General features: G+C 39.0%; 1 protein-coding gene across 5 annotated transcripts in view; it reads right to left on the bottom strand.

Annotated features, from left to right (window-relative positions):
* Positions 1-24,938, bottom strand: part of THSD4 (thrombospondin type 1 domain containing 4) — a 527,908-nt gene that overhangs the window by 379,318 nt on the left and 123,652 nt on the right. For 4 of the 5 annotated variants that reach the window (XM_069982054.1, XM_069982070.1, XM_069982063.1 and 1 more), the window contains one exon: positions 10,205-10,613. In XM_069982054.1, the coding sequence (XP_069838155.1) occupies positions 10,205-10,613 (409 nt within the window). Of the gene's footprint in view, positions 1-9,371; positions 9,440-10,204; positions 10,614-24,938 lie in introns of those variants that run through there. The other variant, XM_069982083.1, reaches the window with a different exon arrangement.

Below are 24,938 nucleotides of genomic sequence, written 5' to 3'. Positions count from 1 at the left end.
GAATGAAATATGTACTATATCAGCAGCATATGAAAGTAGTTACAGTAGATCCTGGTTCATGGTGAATAATAATTCTATGGCAGTCAGATACCCTAGACATACTATATCAAGAATAAATCTAATGCATGTCTTGAATAACCTACTTCAAGAATGGAATGTGTTTAATGGCTTTTAAAATGTAGAAGAATTTCTTTTGGATCTGAAGAGGAAGGGAGGGTGCTTGGTTACTCCAACACAGAAATAAGAATGGGACTACATGCAGGTGGCAGAGTTCAACACCAAGTATGTATAAACACAGCTGGTAAGAGTAGCAGGAAAGTGCATTCAATCTCAGTATGTTCTCAGTCAGGACACCAGAGAAACTAGTCAAAGAGTAGATGTTGTGTTTACTTTAAACAGGTGTAGATGACACTGGGAACTGCTGCTGGCCTTGTGTCAGCCACACTTAATTTTTATACTAAGTGGTGACAGAAATCCGCTAGTCTATTGATGCTGTCCTATCATGTACAGCAACAAAAATTAGCTCAACAATAATCGTGTTATTTGATCTTTGCACAATGTGGGAACAAAAGGACTTTCCCTAAGCAAAAGTGATATTGACCTTAAATGTTCTTGAAGAATTCCTATCCTTATGTATTGATGAAGGCTAAAAGTATATAGAAGGCGCCATAGGGTGATAAAGTAAAGAAAAAGAGACAAGTGAATAGTTTAGTTTTAAAACTGCTCACCTGATGGTGTTGTGCTCAGAATAAAACACTTCTAAGCGTAATCAGTGTAGAAGATATTAATAATGGTAGCCGGAGCAGCCTGGTCCAAAGAGATACCACGGTTCCAAGCCAGTGAAACGAGAAGTAGAGAAATGGAGATCCGGTGTCAGGTCCAAGGATTTGTGCAGAGGACCGCAGGGACCAAAAGAACAGGCAACATGTTTATGGTTAAGATACCCCTTTGTCAAGTAAAAGAGACATCATGTCTCTCTTACTTGACAAACGGGTATCTTGCCCACAAACGCGTTGTACATGAGACCAATAAAGTGTGACATTGTACCTACGTAGTATCGAAGCCGTACAGTGCTGTTCTTTTGGTCCCTCCGGTCCTCTGCACAAATCCTTGGACCTGACACCGGATCTCCATATCCTTATGTATTGAAACTTCTTGAAAAGCATCATTTCTAAGTTTGGTGTTGAAGCGCATGTCCATTAAAAAAAAAAAAAAAAACTGACGTAACAAAGGGTCATGTTAAAAAAAAATATATATATTGGTTGAGGTTTAGTGTTTACAAGCCGACTGATCACACAGTTATTTTGTGGTATAACCACAATTTTTATCACAGTTTTTATATGTCTTGGCATGTTTATTAATAATGATAATGTTTATTAATAACAATAATAATATTAAAATATTTAAATATTTATTTGTATAGTGCCAACAGATTCCGCAGCCACCAGTCATTCACAATGCTGCTGGGTAACTTTATCAGCTTGGCTTTACTTTATGACTTGTGACCATCCATTTTCCTTTTGGTCACATTCCAGAGGTTATCAATGGGGCTCATGTCTGGAGATCGGGCTGACCATGACAGGGTCTTCAGTAGAGATAAGCAAATCACTCAGAAATTTGTTTCAAGAGGTTCACGAATATTCACATGAATTTGCGAATATTTGCAAATTGCATACAAACTAATCTCATTAAAAGAGGCAAATTATAGTAGGTACAATAGTGGGATTATTACAGAGTAGCAATTTTTTAAACAAAAATTGGAAAAAGGCAATTTTTTAAAAAAAATGTCAATTAGCCTGTCAATCATTCAATTTCTGCCACGAACATTAGGGGGCGTTGGTGGATCAGTAGCGTAATATCAATTTTCTCCCAGGACAGCAGTGGACATTGGTAAATGAGCACCCAGTGAGGTTTTAAGATGGACACTGTGTTCATCAAGATTTTATTGAGATGACGGTCATCATAGAGTCAATTCCGCACTCTAACAGTCTGTAGCTTTGTTTTTCCAAATGTTGGCTGGTTGACCTTGCTGTTAATAACTGCTATAATTTTTAAAAAATTATAACCCCTTCCCCCCGCACTTGTAATAGCCCTATCGTAGGGGAAAACCCATGTGGAACTATTAAGACCACTGTAGAATAATAAAAATGAAAACCTACTGTAGTACTTTGTTTATAATTTGTGGTTTTCTATGGTTTCCTGATTCATGATTTAAAATGTCAAACTATTTGAATTTATCTGAAAACTATATTTTTGATGGATGTTCCTTTATATAAATCAGCTGTTCTTCAACACTAAGTCCAAGAAACTCAGACTGACTCTTCTGTTGACCTCCAAAGCCTGAAAACCAGCAGACAACTGTATTCCACCCAAACTGTATCCAAGCCAGAAACATAATTCTTACAGAAAAAATAACTCGCACAGTGCTGTGCAAAAGTCAGAGATCACCCTGATTTTTTTCCACTAAAAATGTCTCTGTGCACCAAGGTGAGACAAGACCATGCACAATATAAGAACCTTAAATGTAAGACAATAAAATAAGCTGGCTCAAAAACATACCCTTTTTTTAGGGGGGTGAGGGGCTCACAGGGGCCAAATATATTTAGGGAATTGTGCCCTGAAGCACCATGAAGCCAATAGGTTAGCTGATGAGTGGATGCGTGCTAGTATGTCGGCAACTGGCTTGTAGTCACATGGAAATAAAAAGAGTCCAACAGCATCCAAATACCCCTGTGGTTGAAACATCTCTCTTTTTTAACTAAAAAAAGGAATGAAAACTATAATGGCAACATAAACATAATATAGAGGTGATACCTTTACTGCATAACCAGGAAGGTTAAGTTTACAAGCTTAGGCTTAGGAGTTAAGAGATTTGGAGTTTGTCTGCTGTAAGTTGTAACGTGTGTGAAAAAAAAAGTAAAGCAATCTAGGTGAGTCTTGTGAGTCTTGTGAGTCTAGTTAGGTTGAATCCTTGTGTCAATGTTCTTGGGAGTTTAAATTCTCAGACTTGGTTCAGGTAGCGAAGATAGAAAACAACTGCTATCATGGAGAAATACATACTTTGAATAAGGATGTGACTAACTAATTATAGATCCATAGAGACAAAACAAAAGACTACTGAACTATCCCTAGTAGATCAGTTGTAACTAGGACAGATGTTCATGGAACAGAATGGTATATAAGTAAATATATTAGAAACCAGTCACATGACTTTAAGGCTGTCTTTACACACTTACATTTTAAGTAATAGTTCTCTTTTAAATTCCTCTATGATGGCTTAAAAAACTAAACTAAAAAAAAAAAGCCTGTACCAAGCCCAATGTAAGGCTATGTTCACACATCGTTTTTCTTTTTTAGTAAAGAACGGACTCTGATTGCAATTACCTCAGCATCCGTTCTTTACTGCAGGGGTGGCATTGCGTTAAAGTCAATGCAATGCCGCCCGCTGTGTTCATACATCGTTATTCTAACACGCAATCTTTAAAACGGGCGTTAGAATAATGTGCCTGTCAATTATTTCCGGACGCTGTTCCCTGAACAGTGTCCGGAAACATCAGTTGTTCACACAACGCTATGCAACAGACGCTGGTAAACGATGTGCGAACATAGCCTAAACCTGAATAATTAAACTTTATATATTTACATATATTTGAGATTTGTATCCCTCTCTTTGAAGTAAACCGGTTGCTAGTTTCTTATTGCCTCAACCACAATAATAGGCATCCCTATCACAACAATCTATGATTAACTCTGAATAGCTATACAGAATAGCTGAGAGATTTGATAATCAGGGCTAGGGGACTACTTCAACGACACAGAGCCCCATTCCTAGTGGAAGATCTAACTATTAGTATCATTCAAAGTGAAATCATAAATCATTGTCTAGGGAAGCCTATCAGTGTTTCATACTGCTCGTGGATCAGGCACCATAAAACTAACAGGTTCCCTACAAGTGTGATGCAACACCCTATTACATTCTTCTATGCTGACTTACTCATAACATAAAAACTAGGGATGAGCGAAGCAGTCGGAAATTCTTTTCTCAAGCTTCACTAATTTTCAGTCAAACTTCTTAAGATTCACAAATTGAATCTTAACTAATTTCATTTAAACAGCCAAAACTATAGTAGCTACAGTACTGGGACTATTAGAGAAGGGCCAATTTGTTAAAGCATGTTGTTGTAAAAGTTTTAAAAAATCAGAAAAATCACAATTTAAAAAAAGTCAATCATCCAATTTCCGCCATTCCTCTCCTCTCTGTCCCTATATCCCTCTGTTAGTCTCTCCCTGCATTGCTCTAACTGCCTGCTGCTATCCTGCTCTCTCTTCCACACATAGCTGACTGGCCAGCTCCGTTAACAAACCACCTTATATAGAGGGTGAGGGGAGGTGCTGATATCACCCACAATCAGCCCTCTTATACTAGCCTCTCCTCTCTGTCGCTATATTACTCTGTTAGTTTCTCCCTGCTCTGCTCTAACTGCCTGCTGTCATCCTGTTCTCTCCTTCACACACAGGCAACTGGACACCTCCATTAATGAACTGCCTTATCTAAAGGGTGAGGGGGGAGGTGTTGACATCACAGAGGGGCCTGCAGCTAATTGGATGGGCACAAGGGATTATGGACAATCCCTTTCTCCTGCCCAGTGACTCTCCAGACAGAACGTGTGGCTGCCTTTTTGTTTTTTTGCAAATGTCCTGAGCGAATCATCAGGAATTCGTTTTGCAGAACAAAGTGTATTGACATCGCTATTTGCATCGCTCATCTCTAATAGAAACGTTTCCAATAAAATTTCAATTATAAAAGTATAACTGGTTTACACATTTACTGGGCAATGTTGGTACAAGGAAATTATTAAAGCAATATGTATTTCAATAACTGAAATATGTGAGTTTTTGCCTGTTACTATAGACACGCAGGAAACATTACACATAAATCAAGGACAAAGACAGTTCTCATTCCTGATGACATCCAGGCTTCTGCATTCCTTCAACTACATGATTTCCTCTCCTTCAACCATTCTCTACTTAAAGTCAGCGAAGCATCTTAGATTGTTTCCCTAATTACCACGTATCAGATTTTTTTCTAAAAGGTTAAAGAATAGGTCATTCTTTGCAAAGGTTGATGTTAAGGCAGTTTTCTAGAGTGGGCCACCAGTGCTGAAGAACTGTAGAGCAGTGTGTTACACATGTGGGTTTTATGATGCGTGTTAGTACCCACTTGGGAACATCTTTTCAACCGCAACTCTAAATTTTGATTCCATGAACTGTGCATGCAATTCTAAGTGGGGGGAATGTGTGCCTGTTTCCCTGGGTGTGGAGTAAATGAACATAAAGTAATTATAACAGTATTCCGTATTGTACAGTGCATGACTATGGAGGGTTGTATATACGTGCAGACCATAAAATTCAAGTTCTGGATATCAGATTTTTTTTTTTTGCAGACATGAAAGCCCACAAGTGAGGACATGCCCTGACAGTCATCATCTACTTCTCTAAGGTATTCATTTCAGCATACAGCTGGAATAGTTAGGTTCCATATGTTTTCTAAATGTTTCCTAACATTACTTAATGTTATGTTTACTTCTGGGTTTTACTTGAATGGTTTGGTCATGGTACAAGGAACAAGTGTTACACTTGGGGCTGGCAGCTGTTGGATGGATGTGGTCCCGGTAACCTGTATATTTATATTAATGCAGTTGAGTAATCATCTGTAAAAACAATAGCTTTCTTGCTTAATGTGATCTGCAAAATGTTAGTGTCATTTGTAATAACTTTTGACATGTCATTCAGGCTTGTCAAAAATTAAGATTGCACTGGGTCACAGTCCTGGTTAAGCATGTAGTCATGTACTTTATTCTCCATTCAGCAACCCAATCCAAATAGAACCATATTGGCTATAACACATATAAGAGCCGATGCAATCTGATCACTTCTTACATGTCTGATGTCAAAAGGTATTGTAACAACTGGAGTCGTGGATCCACTGTAACACCGCTAGCGATGGCGTAGGCCGCACCAGGGAGTGGAGTCTAAGGGGCTGCTGGGCTTGGCTTGCAAATGGTGGCAGGAGAGGTGCAGCTGGAGACACATGGGCAGGCAGGAACAGAGTAGGACTCACAGCTGGAACCGCAGGCAGCAAGACACACAGTGGGAACCGGTGGCAGTGGGAACACGACAGGGCTAGTGGCTGGAACAGCAAGCAGAAATGGGCAGGAAGAACGGGGAGCTGGGACCATATGTTAAGGGAAGCATGCAGAGGCTAACATTAGGGTCAGGGCAGTTCTGGAATTTATGGGGAGGTGTTTGGTGCACACTACCAATCAGGGACGCACTGTTCCTTTAAATCACAGTGAAGGGGGGGGGGTGCAAGCTGACAGATGGAGAACAGGAGCACGGACATGTGAAGCATCCTGCTGGGCTTAAGAAACAGTGGCGCCAGACCCCTGACCATGGGGGCCACTAGTGACTGGGGGCAGGGGGATTAGCAGCAGAAGTGGTCCGGAGCATGAACTAGCACCTTAGCCGTGACTGGTATTACAATGACAATAAAGCTTTAACCTTACAGATGCCCAAACATAAAGCTAATAGACAAAACTGATGGGATTACTCAAACTGGTTGTCTATACATAGATGTTAGTGATACATTAAAATTCCATTTTATCACATACAATGTAAAAACCAATATCAGATCGACTGCTGTAAGCCCTGCAGAAAGTGGTGTATTCTTTCCAGCCTGGCACAGTGCTCTCTGCTGCCACACCTGTCCATGACGGGAACTGTCCAAAGCATTAGTAAATGCCCATAGAAAACCTTTACTGCTCTGAACAGTTTCGTTTACGGCCAGAGGTGGCAGCAGAGAGCACCGTGTCAAACTGGAAAGAATACACAGCTGATAAGTATTGGAAGATTTGAGATTTTTAAACAGAAGTAAATTATGCTGCGTTTACACGCAACGATTATCGTTCGAATTTTCGAAATAACGATAGCATTTGAGCGATAATTGTTCCCTGAAAACATAGCAAACAATCAAGCGACGAGCGAGAAATTGTTCATTTTGATCTTTTAACGTGTTCTCAAATCGTCGTTCGCTAAGAATTCACAGATCGCTTCGTGTAAACAGTCTTTCAAAGATTCACCCCATGTGAAAGATGGGCTTAAGCGATCTTTGAAACGATAGCAATAACGATTTTTCTTACGAAATTTCTAACGATTTTTCTAACAATTTATTCGTCTAAACACTGATCGTTATAAAAACCAAATCGTTGCTTCAAAATTGTTAAATGATTGATTGGGCAAATTATCGCTTTTTTTACTGGAGTACCCTTTTAAGGTTTATGTAAGCACATACAGCTGAACAATATAAAGCTGCAGACAAAATGAATTTACATGAGTGTCCAAAAATTCTTAAAATTTTATGCATTAAACAAAAAAGCTTCACATAACTCATTGGGTGCACCTCTGCCTCCCTGGTGCTCAACCTTGTATGGAAAATGAAAGTGAGGGACCTGGATAGTTTAAAAAGACCCCAAACACATCACAGTCAGTAGACTATGCTCCACTATGATTGAACCAAGCCATCAATAGCAAGTACGGTCCCGCATTCAAGACAACAAAAGATGTTCTATTACTGTTAGATCACACTGTACTGTAGGTCCCATTAAAATAGATAGGTAGACTGGCATAGTCTTCTATTCTACACAACAAATACTTCAAGGGGTATTCTTATCTGGTGATAACAAGACAATCACTAGGACCCCCACCAACTCTAATAAACACAGTGGACAGCACTCCATTCATTCTCTATAGTCAAATTAACAGCTACAGAGAAAAGCATCCATCAAGATAAATTATATTTTAGCCTCTGCCCACTTATACTTTTCAATAACCCGTAGGCATTTTTAAGCTCTTCCACTATATATGTAATTTAATATCAGATATAATACACTGTTTTATGACTCCTGATTCCTGAGCAGACTTCATGATTCTGCTTTTCACTCCTGACATAACATGTAAAAAGATGATGATGATGGGCTTAGCCTAAAAACTTCATTATTACTTCATGAAAATGATTTTCAGAGGGCTTCAACCGGGCAAATTGGAAATGTTGAGACCACTGAAAACCAAACCACAGTACACTTCTGTTTTTCTCCCTGCCAGGACACATTGAGAAAATCACTTATTTCCCGTTGTCTGTGATTTATTTGGTCAGACGGCAATTTTTTCCACCCATGCGGTTTTACAAGTATAAAATAACACACTGTATATTTACCCTTGTCTTTTTAAATCTACTAAATGTATAAAATGAGTTCCCCCCAATCATTAAATATTGCGCTAGGATATTATTTTAAGGAGTGGAAATATTTTACAGAACACACATATATGGCTGCAACATAAAGAACTTATTTAGAATTTTGGATTGCTTGCTATAGGAAAATTCATTTTATGCTAAGTTTTTGCATTTTTCCTTATATTTAGTGGTTATGTATGTGTTGCATTAACAATAAATCATATAATAGGGTTATGCAGTACAAATATTTGCCTAAATATATAGGAAAGAGTTTATATTTGATAAGTAACTTTTCTGTGGACAGTTCAGCTAACAAACTAACAAGGAAAAGAAGTTCTACAATAGTAGCCAGACAGTCATGTTTGCTGCCATGAAAAATTACAAAGTATTCTAGATTCTTTTTTATATAGTAGCTGGTAAAGATAACATATATACATAGTTACTATGAGCTATGGCTCAGATTTTGGACACATATTATGTCATTATAGTTGTGGTGGCCATAAAAAGTATTCTGCAACCACATTTATGGTTCTCTCCATGCTAATACATACAGGAGATGTTCTACATTTATTTGGCATGTTACTATCATTTTGGCGTATAGTTTCGGCCACCAGATGTAGTTGGGAGACGATATAGACAGACAGGTAGGTATTATGTGGTAAGCACAGTTGCCTTGCCTTGGTCATGGGTCCATGTTCTCCCTATGTGTGCATAGGTTTTCCAGTTTACTCGCACACTACAATATACTTTCATTTGGAATTTAGATTGTGAGCGCTACTGGAGACAGGGATCAATGTGAGTTATGAGAAGCTCTGTACAATGCTGCAATGCATGTTAGCACTATATAGAGGAATATTACATGTTACATTGATATTACACAAGGCATTACTGAATCTGACACATGACATTACAACAGCAGAACAAGGTGTCTCTCATTCTGGCAATAAAACGCACACTGCATGCAGTGCTATTTTTCCTCTCCAAAAATCCTTATCATTGTCGCACCCCTGGCCTACACCACAGAGAAGGAGCAGATTCTTACCTTCTCCATGGCATACACCAGCCATAACAGCCAGCTTACCTGATGGGCGGGTGAGGGGTTGCGGCAAGGTGGGGAGGAGGTGTTGACTCCTCCTGTGCCTGGTTTACCACAATTTAAATCATGGCAGAAATCTTCATCTGTTCAGGAGCAGGTGTAGATTTCTGTGCAGTGCAGCAGGTTTAGGTCCTGCCAGATTTACCTAAGAAGCCTCTTAGTAAATCCAGCAGGTTGAATGGGAGCGGGGCATAACTTTGGACCTAAGATAAGGGAGAAAAAGTTTTTTTTTGATGTTTTTTTTTTTCGGGATCACCATTGCAGCACATAGAATTATCTAGATGGACTGTTTGTTTTGCTTGTTTCTTCATTTGTTTTACTGTTTTATTTCATCTGCTTTGTGCCCCTATCATACACAGGAACCAAACACAATGGGGGAGATTTATCAAACATGGTGTAAAGTAAAACTGGCTCAGTTGCCCCTAGCAACCAATCAGATTCAACCTTTCATTTTCCAAAGAGTCTGTGAGAAATGAAAGGTGGAATCTGATTGGTTGCTAGGGGCAACTGAGCCAGTTTCACTTTACACCATGTTTGATAAATCTCCCCCAATGTTCATGTAGCACACAAATGTACTGGGTCCTCCAGCAACAGAGGCTTCTTTAGTTAGTGTTAAATTGCATATGCTGTTATACTATAGATGTAAACAACGCAGTACATGTCCCTTATTCAAAACCATTGAAAACCTAAAGGGATAATACTTTTCCAAATAACAGAAATTGACTGTTCCTTCGTATCGCTGTTATGCTGTGTTAGTATCTACATTACAAAACAGTACAATTGGTTAGTCTCACACAAATCATGTGTTTTAGACTTACATCCTTATTGCACAGCTTATACTGTTTGTAGGCCCCAGTGCACATGATAGCTGTAGTTCCACGTTGTCCTTGTGGATTACTTCTGAGTAGATTGAGTGAAGTTCCCTGTACACGAGCATCAGGAAATATATTTTGAGATGTTGGTTGCATCTGAGATGAGGAAGGTATCCATTGATTCGCTGAAGGATCTGCTGACCTGTGAGAAGGATAAAGTCCTTCCTGGTAATTGTTACCAACGCTGGAGTAGCGATTCTGAGCTATGATTTGTCCACGTGCAGGCTGTCTCCCAGACTGTTGCTGTCTCTTTTTTCTTGGTCTGCCTTGACCTGTGTCACTTTGCAGAGGTAAAATGTAAGGAACTTTTCCATATCCATAAGACCCTGGACTGACTGGAGTTCTTGTTCGGTTTCTGAATTAGAACAAAGAAAAGTATAAAATATATAGTACTAGATACAAAGTGTACAACATTACAGTCTACAAATATGTCTACAACATATACAACAGTCAATGGAAAAATGGATTAAAATGGATGCACACAAATGCATTTGTTTTTCCAACTTTTTTTATCAGATTTTTTGCAAAAACGGATGAAAAAAAAACGTAGTGTGAACCCAGCTGTTTTATTTTTTTATATTTTTTTTCTTCATACTAGTACAGGGTCTCAGAGGTTGACTGAATATACTATGCAATGCCATAATAGATCAGGATTACTAGTATGTTATTAAACATTGATTTAGGGGTCACTGGTTATGACAGGACTCAGTTATAGCGGAAGAACAGCTTTAGGTTTTAGTTGTTGCTTCTTGTTGCTCTTTTTGTAACCACTGTCTTTAAAGCGACTCTGTACCCACAATTTGTCCCCCCCAAACCGCTTGTACCTTCGGATAGCTGCTTTTAATCCAAGATCTGTCCTGGGGTCCGTTCAGCAGGGGATGCAGTTTTTTTCCTAAAAAATACTTTTAATCCTACAGCGCTGTGTCTAACGGCCGGGGCTTACATTTGTATATGCTGGCACACCCTCTCCGTCCTTCCTCCCCACCCTCCTAATTATTAGGAATGATCCAGGAACATTTACTGCTGTTTGAGCTTTGCACAGGTGTATTAACGATCCAGCCCATGTGCCGGGCTGCCACAGGTGGGGAATAGGAAGCAATCTGCCTGGAGCATTCCTAATGATGAGGAGGATGGGGAGGAAGGACAGAGAGGTTGTGCCAGCCTAATGCATATACAAATGTAAGGGCCCTTTTACACGGAAAGATTATCTGACAGATTATCTGCCAAAGATTTGAAGCCAAAGCCAGGAATGGACTATAAACAGAGAGCAGGTAATAAAGGAAAGCCTGAGATTTCTCCTCTTTTCAAATCCATTCCTGGTTTTGGCTTCAAATCTTTGGCAGATAATCTGTCAGATAATCTTTCAGTGTAAAAGGGCCCTAAGCCACGGCCGTTAGACACAGCGCTGCTGGATTAAAAGTTGTTTTTATGACAATAACTGCATCCCCTGCCGAACGGACCCCAGGACAGATCTTGGATTAAAAGCAGCTATCCGAAGGTACAAGTGGTTTGGGGGGGTCAGATTGTGGGTACAGAGTCTCTTTAATAGAACGACCTACATATGTGCATTCACCTAGCTATTTTACTCAATGGAGAAGAGGCCATTGTGGGCCATCAAGGCAGTGGACCCTTACCAACAAGGAATTTATGTCATATCCTGTGAATGTTTAAGGTGTAAATACACCTTTAACCCTTTAAGGACATGGCCCATTTTCGTTTTTACGTTTTCCGTTTTTCCTCCTTGTGTTTAAAAGGTCATAGCACTTGCATTTTTCCACCTAGAAACCCACATGACCCCTTATTTTTTGCGTCACTAATTGTACTTTGCAATTACAGGCTGAATTTTTGCATAAAGTATACTGCGAAACCAGAAAAAAATTAGAAGTGTGGTGAAATTGAAAATAAAAACGCATTTCTTTTATTTGGGGGAAATGTGTTTTTACGCCATTCACCCTGGGGTAAAACTGACTTGTTATGCATGTTCCTCAAGTCGTTACGATTAAAACGATATATAACATGTATAACTTATATTGTATATGATGGCCTGTAAAAAATTCAAACCGTTGTTAACCAATATACGTTCCTTAAAATCGCTCCATTCCCAGGCTTATAGCACTTTTATCCTTTGGTCTATGGGGCTGTGCGAGGTGTCATTTTTTGCGCCATGATGTGATCTTTCTATCGGTACCTTGATTGCCCATATACGTCTTTTTGATCGCTTTTTATTAAATTTTTTCTGGATTTGATGCGACCAAAAATGCGCAATTTTGCACTTTGGGATTTTTTTGCGCTGACGCCGTTTACCGTACGAGATCAGAAATGTGATTAATTAATAGTTCGGGCGATTACGCACGCGGCGATAGCAAACATGTTTATTTATTTATTTATTTGTTTACTTTTATTTAAAACCTGGAAAAAGGGGGGTGATTCAGACTTTTATTAGGGGAGGGGGCTTTTTACTATTAACAACACTTTATTTTTTTTTTTTACACATATACTAGAAGCCCCCCTGGGGGACTTCTAGTATATACACTGTGATCTCTCATTGAGATCTCTGCAGCATAGATATGCTGCAGAGATCCATGAGATCGGCACTCGTTTGCTTTCGGCTGCTGCAGCCGAAAACGAACGAGTGCCGAGCCGAGGACGGCGCCATCTTGGACGCGTCCCCGGCCGGCATCAGTAACGGAGATCGCTCCTCCGGGACAAGGTCCCGGAGGAGCGATCTCCCCCACTAGACACCAGGGAAACGTTGCCTCCGGTAATCGGAGGCAGCTGTCAACTTTGACAGCTGCCTCCGATTAGCTAATTAGCGGGCACGGCGATCAGACCGTGCCCGCTAATAGCGGCGGTCCCGGGCTACACGCGGCACCCGGGATCGCGGCACTTCAACGCGGGGCCGCCGCGCGGCCCCGCTTTGAAGTGCAAGTGAGGACATAGGACGTACCGGTACGTCCTATGTCCTTAAGAGGTTAAAGGCATACAATATTTTTAATATACTTTGTGTTTCAGTTTTTACTATTCTGAAACTCTCTGATTGATGGTAGTCAATTGTAACACTATGGTTTATATCCAGAAGCTACAATGCCATAGAAACAGATGAATACTTCTCACAGTGGAGAAGTGGCTACAAATAAATGAATTCCCTGGACTCCAGATAATTTTACCAATACTAATACATTGTAGCAAACTATCAAGCTATTGCAAACTTTGCAATCGCAAAACATTATCAAAAAGGAAAAATCACAACAGCACAGTTCAGAAAAAATATAAGTGGGTGCTCGTCTCACCAACTGGGCCCAAAGTTGGTAATTCAATCCAAGAAAAAGATACAGGTGACAGCACATCCAAGGTGAAAAAATGTGCTGAGGTGGTGGAGGTATATCAACGTCATTTTCGTCATCTGGACAGGTTCATACCAACAATTAGATGACTTTTTTGACTTCCTCAATCTGATTGATGAGGACATCAAGTTCACGCGGGATTTTTCAACGACTTCGTTACAATTTTTGGACACCAGGGTGTACATTGACAACAACAGACTTTTAACAGACTTGTACTGTAAACCAACAGACCGTAACACCTTGCTTCGTTTTGAAAGCTTTCACCCAAAACCCATGCTAGAATCACTACCATTCAGCCAGTTACTAAGAGTGAAACGCATAGTACAAGATCCCATTAATTGTGACACACAACTTGACAATATGTGCAAGAAATTCACAGACAGGGGATATCCCATACATCTAGTCAGTAAAAAGCGTGACAAAGTGACCAACATGGAGAGACAGAACTTACTTACAACAAAATCCTCCACAACAAAACCCCCTAGACTAGCCTTTGTATCCACCTATGGGACCGAAAGTCAATATGTAGCCAAGATCATACGCAAAGAATGGGGTATCCTGTCCAGGGCCTTTTCAGACATCCCCGAGTTCAGTTTACCTCCAATCATGGCTTATCGTCACCTCAAAAATCTTAAAGATAGATTAGTTCGGGCTGACCTGGGACCAACAACGACACAAACACAGACTTTTTTTAGGGAAAGCACGCTTTGGTAGTTTCCCTTGCCTGGGGTGTGGTAACTGTGGACAAATGATCAAAGGGGAGGAGTTCATACATCCAGCTACTGGACAGAGATTTAAAATAAACAAACATCTTACATGCAGATCAGATTTTGTAGTTTATGTTCTACAATGCCCCTGCAAGATTCTCTATGTAGGGGAAACTACTGGTCAATGTCGATTACGTATTAACCAACACAAATCCACCATCCGCACAGGTAAAATTGAGCTCCCAGTCCCCAAACATTTCTGCGAACAAAACCACACAGCTCAGTTATCAAAAGACGGCTGCCTTTTTGCACGAAAATTATGTCCATCCAGAAAGACGTCCACAAAATGGATTGTGTGAACATAGCTTAGCTGTGGTGTAAAACTTGATTTATTATCATTTTTGTCTAACTCAGCAAATCCATTTAGTAGCTAGACAGCTGTTTGCTTTACCCAGCACAGCTGTTGCTCCCATACTACTCACTCTAGCACATGAGTCATACAGTATGGATACTATGCATTTTTATCTTGTGTTACAAAAAGTGGTGTAAAAGCAAGCTCTGTATGACATCTTACACATAAGAATTTTACACGTGCATTACAGACACATGGGGTGCACAGATCCTGTTTAGATATAGATATTTACATAGCATCCAGCACAGAATGCATTGTTCTTTTGAAGCAACAATGGGGAATTAATTAGAAAGGGCTAGATTATGGAGAGGGCAAAAGGGGTAATTATTTAGAGACCTCTTTACCCTTCCAAGTCCCCACATGTATAAGTCTATTATGGAGCAGAAGAGATGATTATGCAACTGTTACTAAATTTTATAACTAGTCAGATTGCTTGCCTACACTGTTAACTGTAAGAATATTGATGGATTAGCATCAATATTGGATGAGCGCTGCGGAATCTGTTGGCGCAATACAAATAACTTTATTATTATTATTATTATGAGCATGCGTGTTTATAGCAATAGGAAGCCTGGCTGCATTTATCTCCTGTTTGAACCAGGATGAAGCATGTTTAAATACAGCATGCTAAACATTGTTTGCCCTACAGCAGACACAGGAGCTGCCCTCATACATATTAAATTCTGTTCTGATCCCGCTGACATCATCTACTGGTTAATCTAGCTATCATCTAATGATTACAAATAACGTTTATGCCCAGCATAACTTATCCACATATATTTATAACATGGTGACTGAGGAGGTGACCCCTGCTAATTTCTCAGGCCCACTGAGACCCATCAACATTGAGGCAGCCATGCTAAAAAGCTACCATAAATCAAATGGATGACTACTGAAAGCACTGGATTATCTGAATTATACCTAATTAAGGAGGTACACAATATATTATTTTAATACACTATAATATAATACCCCCCCCCCCTTATTATAATTAATAAAGTGGGGTACAGTTTAATATAGCAATAACCATCAGTGCTTTATAACTCATTAAGGGGGGTACAGTGCAATATAACTCATTAAGAGAGGTACTGTACAGTGCATTATGACTCTTTAAAGTGACTCTGTACCCACAATCTGACCCCCCAAAACACTTGTACTTTCGGATAGCTGCTTTTAATCCAAGATCTGTCCTGCGTTCCGTTTGGCAGGTGATGCAGTTATTGTCCTAAAAACCTACAGGCGTGGCTTAGAATATCTGTGCCCTAACTTTGCACCACCCCTTCGTCCCTCCTCCCTACCATCTTCATCATTAGGAATGCCACTTAAACATTTTCTCTATGCTGAACATTTGCACAGGAGGGACAGAGAGGTTGTGCCAGCCTAATGCATACACAATCTAGGCCACGGCCGTTAGACACAGCACTGCCAGTTTAAAAGTTGTTTTTAAGACAATAACTGCATCACCTGCCGAACAGACCCCAGGACAGTTCTTGGATTAAAAGCAGCTATCTGAAGGTACAAGTGGTTTGGGGGTGCAGATTGTGGGTACAGAGTCGCTTTAAGGGGAAACAGCGTGTTATATCACTAAAGGAGATATGGTGTTATATCTAGCACCTAACTGGTTCTAGTTCTAATGTTAACCAATATAGAAAGCATGCTCACACATGGCAGATGTCATTCAGAAACATCTAGCACTAAAATCCATACCATACATCTAAATAGGGTTCTTAAACTATATGTGGCAGTGCTGCAGAAACATCTCTATTGAGACATGTGGAATGGATTTTCCGCTGTAGAAATGTTACTAGCATTATGCTCTGAACATGCTACTGTGTTTAGCCTCTTTTTTTCAACCAGCACAAGTCAGAAAATCTGCCTTCAGGAGCCTGGACCTGGATTTCTGGTAAGTTCAGCTTTGTTTTACAGCATGATAACAACAAAAAATAAATAAATAATGAACGTTTATTGCAAACTTGCTTTATATCACATCTACTGGACTAGATAAACATAGCTACTTTCTTACAAAAATAGTTCCATACCTGTCCTTACTATGCGTGTGGTATCACAACTAAGCTCCATTCACTTTCATAGGTCTGAGCCATAATACCACACACAAACTGAGGACAAGAGTGGTGCCATTTCTGGAAAGAAGCAGCTCTGCTATTCCAATCTTGGATAAACCCTTTTTCTAGGGTTTAACAGAAATGTTTTACTAACCATTTAGGAATTACAGATACTTTTTACATTTCACTGATCAGCAGTTTTATGATCAGTCTAACCTGTCCCTTCATCACTAAATTACATCTCTATCCTATCCTTGTGAGAGAGCCACACCACCAAATCCTCAGAATCATTAAAGGTGTCCCAACAGAACCAAGTTTTATTGTAAAGGGATTTTTCTTTTTCTGACATAGCTCTCAGCCCTTCTGTCCTTTTAAAAGAGAAGAGACAATCCAAAAAAATCCCGAGGAGGGAGGCAAAGCAGATTTCCACCTCCGGGTATAGACTGTTTAGACTTGTAAAAAGTGACCCAAGAGCCTTTTCTTAAAGTGCTTAAAATGTCCCCCTTGAAACGACAGGAGAGCCAGACCTATGGATGCATACTGTATCCTTTTAAATACATTTAATGCTTGCACAAATGCAACAAAGCTCTTATCAGAGATCTCACGGACAGGTCCCTTAATATGGAGAGCCTTTGTTTTAATTCCCTGCGAAAGAGATCTAAAATACACAATGAACTTTGGCCTAATCCAGAGCCTACTGTATATGACAATAGTGCCCTTTTGTGTCTAGATATACTTTTTATTATTATTTATTTATTTATAAAGCACCCTTAATTCCAGAGCGCTATACAATAGATAGGGGTAATGAGCAGGAACAGTACAAGATCAGGACACATTATATGAAGGCACATGGGGAAGAGTACCCTGCCTGCAAGGTCTTACAATCTATAAGGTACAGGGAGAGAAACAGGAGGTAAAGTGCAGCCAGTCAAGTGTGATGCAGAATTATAGGTTGTAGCCTAGTTTGAAGAGCTGGGTTTTCAGGTTACTTTTACAATTTCAATTATACTTGAATAATAATGAATGTTTAGTAATAACAAAGTTTTCATAGGATAGAATAAGCTTGAAAAAGAAATACAGCACTGATGGAAGGATGTCAATTTTTATTGCTGCCATGCGCCCAAACCAAAAGAGATCCTTAAGCAACAGGATTAAATTAGCGTAATAAATAAAGAGCCAAAGGATCTTGCATTTTTTGGATCCCCAAGTATTTAAGGGAGACTGACTTCCATCTAAAGAGGTACAAAGATTTCAAATGGGTCAGGGAGATAAATGTTTAAGAATTCTGATTTATTAGTAATAATTTTCTTGACCTATCTTTTCTGACATAAAAATGAGCATAAACTCTTGCAGACTTTAACTGCACATTTCCTTCTGGACAGGTATTTAGAAGACAGGTTCCTGTTCTCACAGATATATTTTTTTTAAAGATTATAGATCTTTTTTTATAAAGATTATAGATCTTTCTACTCAACACAAGGAGGCCCAGGAAATATTGTTATTGACAGGCGATCCGTCCAGGGTTAATGAGATCTTATAAGGGGCAGATTCTGTCCCGGGCCAATTAAATAGTCTTGGAACCTTGCCTATAATAAAGGAAATCCAAAACTTTACTGTACCTCTGATACAAAGTACATTTCCAGTTCAGTCCAATATTGAGTGTAATGAATAGGAAACCCTTTAGGAGGGAAGTAAGCTGACGTAGTAAAGTATTACAACACACACATAATCTTCTGAAGAGCTGCCAAGCTGATGATAAGTTTAGTTTTCTTTTAGGTTTCATAGTGGTTGGGGCCTCATAATGATTCACTGCAGGCTCAGATCTGTGAAGTCAGGTGCTGATTTGCTATGTCAGATCATATCTTATGTCATCCCTCCTGGTGAATTCACACAAGCTCAGCTGTTGCTGTTCTTAAATAAAAATGCTGAGAGACAGTAATGCTTATTACTGATATTTTATTTGTCTCTGCTGCAGTGTAAAACACCAAAGGTGTGTCCTGAAATTTCCAGAATCAAATAACATAGATGAAAAATTGTAGATAAAATGTCCCATTGTTCTTAATCTTATGCCAACAAGCAAAGAATACAGGGGGAAATATTATGGATTATGGCTAACTCGTTGCAGTACTGAAGCATACAAGTACTCATTCTTGACCAAAACTGGTTGGTGTAAATAGTAAAAGAGCTGCAAAAAAGTAGCAGTATACTGTGTAATACACCAGCTATTTTACCTCTAATTGCAGTCCTTGCACCACCAAAAGCAGGGACGATTCTAGTTTTTCTGCTGCCTGAGGTGACCTGAAATGCAGTGTTTGCAGTCTTGACTTCCTTACATTCTATCTCTGTGTCCAGCTATCATTTGCAAGTCATGGGGTCAATATAGTGATTCATGTGCAGCAGACAGTATAATTTACGGCCACTCCATAAAATCTGCCTTCCCTACAAACCTGCCACCTGAGCAATAAACTTATTTTGCCTCATGGCACAAACAGCCCTGACCAAAAGCCACCAAGTCACATTGGAAAAAGTAATCTAACACAAACAAAATTTAAACACTATGGTAGAACATGTTCTCCGGTAACTATGGACAGGCCCTGTAAGCTCTAGTTCCGAGTATATAACGACTGACTAAGTACTTTCTGCGTCTCAGTACAGGAGTGTCGCGAATAATCAAACAGTCTTGGAGCCCCCGGCATCATAATGAATGCTGATACCAGGAGCTCTGAGGTCTGGTCTGCAGAATATTGTCCGAGCATGCACTGTATTTGTAGAAGTTTAAATGGTGCCTAAGAGACTGCTAAGTGATCATGGTGCTTCCTGTGTATTTAGTTATGTTATGTATGGCCTCTAGATAAGTGTTGTTAAGATAATTGTTTATTGTCTTACTTGATTGATAAATTCATGCTCTTGTATGTTGCTACATAATGTTATTTGTATCAATAAATTATTGACACTGCTTTGATGACACACCAGCAAGTTCTTTTCTAAAAAGAATGTCTGTGTGCGGTATTTAATTTATTTTTTATTTTTTCAATTTCCGAACTGGTCACAAGGAAGTGATTTATCCTAATGGTAACAAGCATTTTTAGTGTGCAGTGCGTTGCATGCTTTCTTCATTTGTTGAAAACCTCCCCCCTCAAGCACTGCACCATTTGCTTCCATACTTCCACTATTTGTTCCATGTTGCATAAGAATGATAAATGTGAGTGAGGCTTGGGAGGTGTCTATATATGGTTAAAGGAACTACTTGGGCTTAAGATGGTGTAAATATGAGACTGTGGGGTCATGAATCAGGCACAGAGGGTTTGAATATGAGCCTGAGGGGTATAAATCAGACTCATAGACCCCTAGCCTATAGCATTCACACCCCATTTAAAAAAAGTTCATGCCCACCTGACTTTTTGTAGAAAAGTGCAAACAATCAACCAAATAGTAATATTACTATATCTCAGGAATAGCTACAACATAATATAAAACGATTTTTTGTTCTTTTTGTTTTTATACTGACTATAGCTCCTCTTTAACATAAGGTTACTATTTTAATTACAGACACATATTGCTTATTGAATATAGATAAAATAAGCATACAGCAGTCTATGTGAATTTGTGTATGTCAGTAATGATGCATTAACAGTAACAAGAAATCTGAAAAACACTGAGTTGAATCTCAAGGTATTCTCATTATATGTACAGTATTTATTAGACACAAAATAAAAAGGGATATATTAAAGGACAACTCCCACGAAAAAATTTTTTAGCTTATTTAACACACATTACAAAGTTATATAACTTTGTAATGTGGTTAAATACCCGGTCTGGCCCCCTTCCCCCACTTTCGGACCCCCGACCCCCCCGCCCGGAAGTTAAAGAATATATACATTACCTATTACGATCGTCACGGTCCTCTTCTCCCGGGCGGCATCTGGTGACGACGACGTCAGAGCCGGGAGGCGGTCCGGGTCTTCTTCCTCCTCGGCGTCTTCATAGAGAGTGAATGGGACGGAAAAGGCTGCTGGTGCACATGCGCACCAGCAGCCTTTTCATTGGCTGGAGCGCATCACATGGCTTCCAGCTTTGTCAGCCCTGATTGGCTGAGGTTGCTGGAAGCCATGTGATGCACTCCAGCCAATGAAAAGGCTGCCGGTGCGCAAGCGCATTAGCAGCCTTTTCCATCCCCAGGACCCGGGAAATCAGAGACATCGCTGGACGGCGGGCGAATGGAGTGGCGATCGTCACCGGAGGGATGGTGAGTATGGTGTCTGTGTTTTTTTTTTTTTTGGGGGGGGGGTCCCGCGGGAGTTGTCCTTTAAAGTTAATGCATATGTTTGAATACAAATATCACAGGAGATTATATTATAGGATAAAAAAAATGTTTAAAAAACTATTATCAAAGTTTATGTTGTATAACAAAAAGAAACTGCAGGGCCCTTGCAGATAAATTTGTATAATTTACCGTAATATTTCTATCCAAACATATGTATCAACTTCATGAATCTATCCCATTTGATTTTGTGTGTCTAATAAATACTATACCTATAATTAGAATAACTTGAGAGCCAACTCATACTGTTTTTCTTTCTATAATTCTCAAATCTCAGGGGTACAAAATATCTGTTGTGAAGTAGTTCTCCAAAATACCATTTTATACTGGATTGAAAACTCACAAACCTATAAAAAGAAATATGGCATGACTTAATATGATTGGCAAACCCCTTTGAGGAAGCAGTGGGCCCCATGCTTGCTAAACCCCTTTGCCACTACACAGATTGCAAATAATGTATGATCAAATCAGGCTCTGAAGAGTCCATATGTTGCTGCAATCTCTGCAGCAGTGGATAATTTTATGGGGAATGGCCCAATGTATATAAAGATTAGCATCTATCCCCACAAACATAAGTACTAACAGTATCAGCAGTTTTTTTAGGCCTCATACCCACAGTCATCTATAACTGCCCTTGCCATGTGCATGAGAGTGCTATGTACTATATTTCTATTTCTCCTTTTAGACCATGACCCTAAGACCCTTGTAAAATTGTTGAGCTGATTAAAGTCACATGCAGCATTTTGTGAGTGAATCCTAAGGTCTCACCATTACTCCCTTTAATTTTCACAAGTTACTGATTAACATCTAGATTTGTATTGTATAAATTGTAATGTGATTCCACTGTTCTATGGTTCCATTGTTTTATTACCTACCATATTTAAGGCTATCGTTTTATGCACATAGAATTCATATACGATGGTCTGTGTACCTGGTTTATTTTTAATAAAAAATAAACAATAAAATAACTTCAAACTCTATATATTCAAAATTACATTGCAAACCTTTTGTTTTTGATCAACACATATAACAAAATTGAATATGTAACTAGTAACATATTCTAACACTCACAACCAGTAGACACAGTAGTTTTAGGGCATGTTCACATCAATACAGTCAGGTTTTTAAATTACAAATACTGAATACAAAGCCAGGAACAGATTACAAACTAAGGTCAGATGATAAAGAAAAGACTGAGATTTTTCTTCTTTTCAAATCCATTCTTGGCTTTGTTTTCATTAATTAGAATTACAAACCTGAACATGTGAATATATTAAACACCCCTAATTTTTAAGTTGAGGTACGACGATAGCAGACTATATAAAATGTACTATATTTCAGGTCTTCTATATCTATATTAGACATAAAGTGGTACCAAATATCTACTAAACGATAACGCTGTCAGCAAGCCAAGTCCTCTTAATGTGAGCTTTGTGCAAAATCACAGACACACTGCATCATGTAGATTTATCTCCATCACAAGTATAACTTGCTGATTCCTCTCAATGCAACACTTTCTTCATTATGTCATATGAGTGGGTGTTTAGACAAAACTAAGTAGCCCGACTGATAACATGAAAGGGCAACAAATTAGCAGTAATCCAACATAAATTCTCTACTTCATTCTCCGGATTAGCTTAACAATACACTTAGTGGCCTGTGTTTGTCCCAGTTGCTGCTGTCCCAGTATACTATGCCAGATATATGCCCACGTCACATTACAAAACCATCCAGATAAAGCGATAAAAACTGTGGCACCACATCATAAAGTAATAATGTGACTCCCTAATGGATGAAGTAAAAGACCAGAATCTAAGAAGTCATTCCCTACAGAGGAATCTTACAACTGCCAAAGAATACAGTTCACTAGACCTCCAACATTATTACTACTAAAATATCCCTCCGTGAAAATACAGGCAGCAGCAGCCTGGTGTATCCAGCCAGAATTCTGCTGCAGAACAGAACTTGACAACTTTATTATTAGATGCATTTCCAGTAGATTGACTGTTATTTCTATGCGTCTACCACAGACTGGGATTCAAGACGTGAAAACAAAGCAATTCTCAAAATAAACTAATTGATGGAGACACAGAAAAAAGACGAATGTGGCTTTATCGTAATCCTGAAAAACACCTGCTGGAATTTGTCTTGGCAAAATCGAAGGCAAAACTGCTAGCCAAGTCGAAACACAAATAGAGTAGAAATGGCAAAAAGTATGCTAAACCTTTTGAAGTTTCCTTCTCGTCTTCTCATTCTCTAGAAAGCACTTTTTCTCTCACCACAACTTCGTACAGTACGTCCCAATGGTGTATTTTGGAGTCAGGTTAAGTGATAAAATGTGTGACGGTATTGTACACAATTACTGTACACCTATTCCAATAAGAAGTAGGTTTAAATAGAGGAGAACAAAAACAAAAGATCTATTTTCATGTTAATAAAAAGGAAATAACCCAATATTAAGACCAAGAAATGTTAGAATATTTACAGAGAAACACATGCTGGAAGCAGCCATCTTATAGCAGGCTTGGCTGAGAAAATTAAACTATTCCCAACAATGTTGGAAACACTGGAGTCTATGGCCTGGTAGATACATAGTGGGGCTGGGATGAGAGATAGCAGTGTAGCTGAGGACTGCACCACTACTGCTAAACACAAAAAAATAACACAATGTTTTTTTTTTGTTTGTTTGTTTAGCAATTTGTTTATCCATTTTTAAGTACTAAAAAAGTCTATAGGAAACAGAATATACAGTACACATTAGGTAAAATAATTAGAAACCATCACACTTTTACAGCAGTTAGTGCAAACTGCAAGTGGGACTGTCCTTGTACTCTGACCCCTATCTCCGGCTACAGTTTTCCTTACTTTACTCTGTCGCAAGCTGCTGTTACTGTTTATTTGCACCAAGTACCAAAGTCTGTTTGCTTTTGTATTGCACTGAATATAACTTCAAGTAAAGTTCTGCATTATTTAACCCTTAGAGGACCCTGCCAATTAAAATTTTTGCGTTTTTGTTTTTCGCTCCTTGTCCTTAAAAGGCCATAGCACTTGCATTTTTTCACCTAGAAACCCACATGAGCCCTTTGTTTGCATCACTTATTTTACTTTGCAATGACAGGCTAAATTTTTTCATAAAGTACACTGCAAAACCAGAAAAAAATTCAAAGTGTGGAGAAATTGAAAAAAAAAAAAACGCATTTCTTTTTTGGTGTTTTTTCATTTTTACGCCGTTCACCCTGGGGTAAAAATGACTGGTTATATATGTTCCTCAACTCATTACGATTACAACAATATATAACATGTATAACTTTCATTGTATCTGATGGCCTGTAAAAAAATTCAAACCATTGTTAACAAATATATGTTCCTAAAAATCGCTCCATTTCCAGGCTTATAGCGCTTTTATCCTTTGGTCTATGGGGCTGTGTGAGGTGTCATTTTTTGCGCCATGATATGTTCTTTCTATCGGTACCTAGATTGCGCATATACGATTTTTTATCGCTTTTTATTACAATTTTTCTAAATTTGATTCAACCAAAAATGCGCAATTTTGCACTTTGGGATTTTTGTGCCCTTACGCCGTTTACCATGCGAGATCAGGAATATGATTAATTAATAGTTCAGGCGATTACGCACGCGGCGCTAGCAAACATGTTTATTTATTTATTTGTTTATTTTTATTTATAACAGGGGGAAAGGGGGGTGATTCTGACTTTTATTAGGGGAGGGGGCTTTTTTACTAATAACCACACTTTTATTTTAACTTTTACACTTATACTAGAAGCCCCCCTAGTATAAGTGCACTGATCTCTCATTGAGATCTGTGCTGCATA

This window comes from Dendropsophus ebraccatus, chromosome 1 (genome assembly GCF_027789765.1).
Source record: "Dendropsophus ebraccatus isolate aDenEbr1 chromosome 1, aDenEbr1.pat, whole genome shotgun sequence".
Taxonomy (NCBI): Eukaryota; Metazoa; Chordata; class Amphibia; order Anura; family Hylidae; genus Dendropsophus; species Dendropsophus ebraccatus.
This window is presented reverse-complemented; position numbering and strand designations above follow the sequence as displayed.